The sequence below is a fragment of the Peromyscus leucopus genome, chromosome 8b (assembly GCF_004664715.2).
Source record: "Peromyscus leucopus breed LL Stock chromosome 8b, UCI_PerLeu_2.1, whole genome shotgun sequence".
NCBI lineage: Eukaryota > Metazoa > Chordata > Mammalia > Rodentia > Cricetidae > Peromyscus > Peromyscus leucopus.
In genome coordinates, this window is record NC_051086.1 from 54,101,505 (window position 1) to 54,108,158 (window position 6,654).

General features: G+C 46.5%; 1 protein-coding gene across 1 annotated transcript; it reads right to left on the reverse strand.

Annotated features, from left to right (window-relative positions):
* Positions 1-4,546: 4,546 nt before the first annotated feature.
* Positions 4,547-6,285, reverse strand: LOC114686342. Its single transcript, XM_028861005.2, has 2 exons — positions 5,130-6,285; positions 4,547-5,039 (listed from the first exon to the last, which is right to left on the reverse strand). The coding sequence occupies exon 1, from the start codon at positions 6,056-6,058 to the stop codon at positions 5,693-5,695; it is 366 nt and encodes a 121-aa protein (XP_028716838.1). The 5' UTR covers positions 6,059-6,285; the 3' UTR covers positions 4,547-5,039; positions 5,130-5,692.
* Between the last annotated feature and the right edge of the window lie 369 nt (positions 6,286-6,654).

The following is a 6,654-nucleotide window of genomic DNA, read 5'->3' on the forward strand; positions in this document are numbered from 1 at the left end:
GGAGTGGGGGAGCTTTTAGGGAGGAGGTTTCCAATAAAAACATGAGTTTAGGCTACTCTGGTGTGATCTCACCCTATAACGCCTCCACTGTGGGGAGAGACAGCAAGAAGGCATTTTCCTTAATGTTGGACTTCCTAATCTCTATACTTGTTATAAGTAAAGACTTTCTTGAGGTATTTATATGCTACCTTGCAGCTTAATATATGGGAAGGGATTTTTTTTTTTTTTTTTAAGGCAGGGTTTCTCTGTGTAGCTTTGTGCCTTTCCTGGATCTCGCTCTGTAGACCAGGTTGGCCTCGAACTCTCAAAGATCCGCCTGCTTCTGCCTCCCGAGTGCTGGGATTAAAGGCGTGCGCCACCACCGCCCGGCCATGGGAAAAGATTCTTAATTGAGCACTGGCTTCTTTGAGGGTAATGCTTAAAGAATGATGCCATAGCCAAAGATACTTGTACTTTGGTCATGAGCCCTTGGTGATCTCAGTCCTTTTGACTGACTGAAGACAACTTGAGAGAAGGATTAAACCACCTGATTCCTTTACTAATCAGTCACCACACTGGGCCAGCCAGTACAGCACACTTATCAGTAGCTTTACTTGCACGAGGAACTTGCTGATTGATTGCAGTAAGTAGCAAAAAAGACCACTCTTGACTTTGGTACAGAAGAAAGGTTGCTGTTTCCTGAACAAATCCTTCGAAAGAGCAAGGTCCTGGTGGTGGTAAGCAGTTAACCTTGGAGTCCAGCAAGACTTGGAGAAAAGCCAGTCTCCTTTATGGCTTTTTGTTATTTGGGTTTTGTTTTGTTTTGTTGAGGCAAGGTTTCATGTACTCAAGATTAGCCTTTACCTACAAAATGTTGGCATTACAATTTGCCACCACACCTGGCTCATTGACTTTTTACTTAAATGAAAGCTTTCACATTTGTAGCACATTGGAAACATTGTAGTTGAATGGGGGTCCTTCAAAAGATATGTTTGTATTGTAATTCCTGAGAGGTAAATGTTGCCTTATTTAGAAAAAGGGTCTTTATTAAGTATAATCGTTGAGTATGAAGAGACTATCTTGAATTATCTTGGTGAGACTAGTCCAGTGATGCTAAATATACCTCTAAGGAGAAAGCAAAGGCCAGGGAGGCCAAGAGGAAGATTTGAGACGAAAGATAAGCTGTCTTGTTACCCTAGACAGTTCAGGATACTGCAGCCACAAAGTGGAAGAGGTGGGGTACAGTAAGCATCAGTGAGCTTCTAGAAGTGGTGTGGTCCTGTGGACACATTGTAGATTTCTGACCTACACAGCTATGATAGTAGTTCCTGGTGTTTTGAGTCACCGGGTTTTTTTACAGCAGCCATGGGCCTAGTGAAATCAGAGTAAGATACTTATAAGAGTATAGGATACCTGTTAGGAAAATAAAATCTGAGGCCTTTCATACTATATACCAGATAGCAAAGTTCTTTTTTTCTTTTTTCTTTTTTTAAAGGTTTATTTATTTATTATGCACACAGTGTTCTGCCTGCAGGCCAGAAGAGGGCACCAGATCTCATTATAGATGGTTGTGAGCCACCATGCGGTTGTTGGGAATTTAACTCAGGACCTCTGGAAGAGCAGCTGGTGCTCTTAACATCTGAGCCATCTCTCCAGCCCTGGATAGCGAAGTTCTAACATTGCCCTCAAGCATCATATTTCATAATCAGAAATGATTTTGTGTGTCCATATTCTGTCTACCACTGACAACTCAGAAGAACGGAACACTTGCCCCAACAATTGGCACTGGGTTAATTTTGATCTGCTGGAAGTAGATAGCTGATGTTTGTCCCTTGGGCTAAATGTAGATATGTGATCTCAGCTAGGCCAATAAGAGTCTAGAATTTTAGAAATACATATTTTTGGCACTAGTGATTGAACCTAAGAGTGTTCACACTAAGCTATACTGAACTATACATTCCTAGGAATTTAGCAACATAAAACATGGGCCAAAAGGATGGGTACATTTGATTATTTTTAAGATTTATTTTATGTATATGAGTGCTTTGCCTACATGTACATGGAGTGAATGCCTGAGGAGGCCAGGAGAGAGTGTCTGATTCCCAGAACTGTAGTCACTATGTGGGTCATGGAAGCCTAAACCCTGTCCTCTGCAAGAATCCTGAGTGTTCTGAACTGTTGAGCCATTTCTCCAGCTCGTAGGTGATTTGTTTTACAGTCAAACTCTAAAAGGCTGCTTATTAATAGGAAAAGACTTGGTGTGCAATCTCAAAATCGGTACATTTTTAAGATCATAGGGAAGCAGTCTCCTACAAAATACAGTAGTCAAATGCATGATCAATATGGGGAACCTAAACTGCCTAACAGGAAGGTAGGCCAGACAGGTGATGAGGCAACATGTGGATGATGGGAAAGCAGTGATTAGAAAATACAGTCCACCCAGCACTCAGGAGGCAGAGGCAAATGGATCTCTAAGTTTGAGGCCAGCCTGGTCTACAGAGTGAGTTCCAGGACAGCCAGGGCTACACAAATCTTGAATCAAAAACCAAAAAGAAAATACTGGCCAAATACTGGAGCCGAATAGAACCAGAAAGTTCAAAGTAAATGAGCAGATGTAGGGAACACAGGCCAATAAGACAGTATTGGAGTATGGGAAGGAAGTCATTGAGTCTTGGGTAGACTTGAGGAAGGCAGTGGTGGGTGAATGGTAAAGGCTGCAGTACAACAGCCGGGAGACTTGGTGGGACAACCATACATTCAGAAGTGAGGGACAATATAGGTTATGTTTGCTATTCTGGGCATTGAACCTAGGGTTCATAACATTGAAATACATCCCAATATTGGGGATATTTGAGATTTTTAGATTTTACTTATACCCCTGTGTATGCCGTATGTTTGCTGGTGCTTGTGAAGGTCATAAGAGGGCATCAGAGCTGGGGTGAAGGGGTGGTGGTGAGCTGACCAACATAGGTGCAGGGAAGCCAACTCCAGTCCTCTGGAAGAGCAGCAGGCATTCTTTTGTTACATGGTTGGTTGGTTTGGTTTGGGCTCATGGGAGGAAAAGGTTCATTTCCTCTTATATTTCAAGGTAAGTCTTACTGAGGGAAGTCAGGGCAGGGACTCAAGCCTGGAGGCAGAAACTGAAGCGGAGGCCACTGAAGGATGCTACTTACTCTTTGGCCTGCTCAGCCTTTTTATTAAAATGTAGTTACATATTTTCCTCATTCCCTTTACTACCTCCAACCCTTCCCATGCCCCTCTTCTCAAATTCATGTCCCTTTTCTTAGTTATTGTTAAACACACACACAAATACATAAATACAACCTGCTGAGTCTATTTAGAGTTTGTATGTATAAGCTTCACCCATAATACCTCAACATTATGGCTTCCTAAACGAGATCTGAACGAGGACAACACTAACACACATACTAACATGAAGTGGGGGAGATCTCACTGGGTCCCACCCATAGACAACTACAGGCAACCAAGGAATGCTGCGAGAGAGTGAGAGGGAGCGAGGGAGAATTAGTCTTCCCAGGGATGAGTCCTCTCATTGACTGTAACAAGCATTCTAAATGGCTGAGCCATCTCCAGTCCGGACATTGAAGTTAATGTTAAGATAATCAAGGCAATATGTCTAACAGTGGTATAATTGGTAGAACCAGAACTAGTTGCTTGAATTTGGGGTAGAAAATGGGAACTTAGATATCAGGAAAATTTGATAACATGGAATAATAGATATCAACAGATGGGTAATTTGGTTTGGGGACTAGAGGAAGGAATCTGCTGTCAGGATGATAATGATCATACCTAGGACTGTAAAGTGAGAGATAGTGCTTAGAAAGCACGAGCCCATACAAAGGGATTCAGGGGGAGCATTATTAAGGGATAGCACTAGATCCAGTATCCAAGGGTAAGAAACAAACTGATGCCTGTCTCAGTTCCTTGGAGATGTAATTTGGGGAACTGTCATTGATGGTTAGAATTACTGACCTATCTCAGTTCCTTGGAGATGTAATTTGGGGAACTGCCATTGATGGTCAGAATTACTGTAAATAGGCTGTCATCAGGGAAGAGTGGGCGTCAGACTGTGGCACTTAGAGTTCAGAGAAGCAGGGTACCAAGTCATGGTGATACGGGGTCAGGGAAGGTCAAAACTGTGGAGGAAGGCCCTTTTAGTGGAAAACAGTTTATAGAATCCCAAGATGGGTGAATCAGTGGGGCAGATCCAGAGCTTAGCTGAGGGACTGTGCTGGGCCAGGAGCTCCTTAATAGGCAAGTGGGGACTGAATACTGAGGAGCAGTGGGCAGTGGGGCCATGTAGCAGAGGCAGACCTGATGTTAGGGGATTGTGGATATAGGAACCTGGACATAGTGACAGATGCCACAGGGGGCTCTATAGCTATTTGGAGTAAAGAGATGCTGTACCTAGGAATGCTGGGTAATAAGTCAGCTTTATAGGGACAGTGGGAATGTTTTAAAGAGTAGGGACTGGAATCTAGAGCAGAATAGGAAGTCTGTCAAGGGCCATCATATAGTTGGAAGTTAATGAACAACTGAATACAAAGGAGACTGAGAATGTGATTTATTCCATCAGATATACCACAATTGTGGACATTTCCATAAAGTATAGCAGTGTTGGAGTGCTGCATTTGAACAACTGACATTCACGAGTAAACAAAGTAGGTAGGCGAATAACCTGCAAAGATGAGTTCTGGTATTTACTTTTTTGAGTCTGAGGTGACAAGTCCAGCAGGAACTCTTGTTAACGACAGTCCCCAAACCCAGCCCCTTCATCTTGGCCCCTTAGCTTCAGAGGGCCTCCAGGCTGAAATGAAGTCGCCTGAGAATTCTCTAGCATAGTCCCCCCATGGACCCCAGCAAAGGAAGGCCCTCGGTCTCATCTCACGGAATCCATGAATTCTAGTCCTCCGTCCCTGAAGGTCTGTTGTCCCGTTCCACACAGTCCAAAAAAAAAACCAAAACTGTCTTGAGCGTTGGCTTTCTGATGTTCAGCTCCGCTTACTACAGACCTTGGGTCCTCCTGGTAGCCACAAAACCTAAAGCAGGGGAAAAAAAAAAAAAAAAGCCCAGTCTGCGTCAGCTCCAACTCCTGAGGGCGCAGACATACCTTGACAAACACCACTCACCTCCAGCTTCCAGCCATACCCGCTGCTCTCCCAGGTCCGCCAGCTTGGTGTGCAGAGTTCTGACTGAAACAGCTCCTAAACAAAACTGGCTCATTCTGGAGCGTCGCAGCATCATGGGGCTCCAGCGCTACACCTAGGGCGCCAATTCCCTCGGTAACCTCTGGGAGGCCGCGGGCTCGGGGCTGGTTCATCCTTTAAGCAACAGAAGGCTGGACTCATTCTTTGCTCTACAAACACAAAAACACTGGGCCCTCACGTCACAAAGTGGTAGGATATAGAGACGTCATCTTAATTACAAATGGGGTTCAATCCAATCCAGGATCGTAAACGTTAGAGACTAATTGCACTCAATGCGTGGGTGCTAGCAACACCGTCGATTCATTGCCGGCAGCGACTTTGGACCTTCTGATGAACAGTTAGACAAAGCAACAACAAAGAAAAGCATCAAAGGCTAGATGGAAGGGGTGCAGCGCATCTCCAAAACAAAAGGCTGCGTGTTCCCTTACCCCAACCGCCCCCACCCCCACCCCGACTCTGCGGCCACCCCGTCGGACCCAGGCCGCTTAGGCAAACTGCAAATGGATATAGGTGAAAATGCAGGAAGTGATGGAGAGGGCGATGGTCGCGTAGATGAAGATGGAGAGGTGCGGGAAGTGGTCGAGGTAGCAGCTCTCCTCCACCAGAGTCTCCTCTTCCTCAGGCTCGGGGCGCACGGCGGCCTTCCGGGACTGCCCAGCGCGGGTCCCAGGAGCCCTCCCGCCCGCGCGCCGACCAGATTTCCGGCTAGCCCAGGACGCCGACTTGGGTGCGCGGGCACTGTAGCTCTCCTCCGGGGGCGGCTTATCGAATAGGCCCTCGGACTCAGGGTCAGAGTCGAAATACATCTGCTCTGGACCCCAGGGCTTGCGCTGAAAGGGACCTTTAGCCATCAGCGTAGAGCAGGGTCAGCTGCTGAGACTGGGAGACGAAGTCCTTAAGGGGTCGCAGTGCAGTGGGCGGTGGCCCGGACTGCAGCAGTATTTCTACACCTAGTGGGGGTGGGGGTGGCAGAGGCGGAGCCAGCAGAGCAGGGGGCCTCTGCGGGTCCCGGGCCTCTCTGCCCAGACGCCACTTTCTCTGGCTCCTCCTTTCCGCCCACAGCCTGTTGCAGAGGTTGGCCAGCTAGCTTCTGGCACCTCGCAAACCTTGGCGCAGCAAGGTCTGTCTCCATAGCAACGAGACGGGCATGCGGGGGGGGGGGGGGGGGGGGCGGGGAAGGAGGCGAGAGGCGCTTGTTGGGATCCCTCAGCTAATAAGGGGGACGTGGCACTTATGGAAGATGAAAGGCAGGAGTTAAACCTCCAAGCTTCGTGAGGAGCTTCCCCAGGGTTTTATTTCTTCCTTTCAAAGACATGAATAATATAAGGTCTTAAAAACAACACAGAGAAACCCTGTCTCGAAAAACAACAACAACAAAAAAAAACCCAAAACCAACCAACCAAACAAAAAAAAAAAAACCCCTGATAGACAAACACTTTAATGAGGT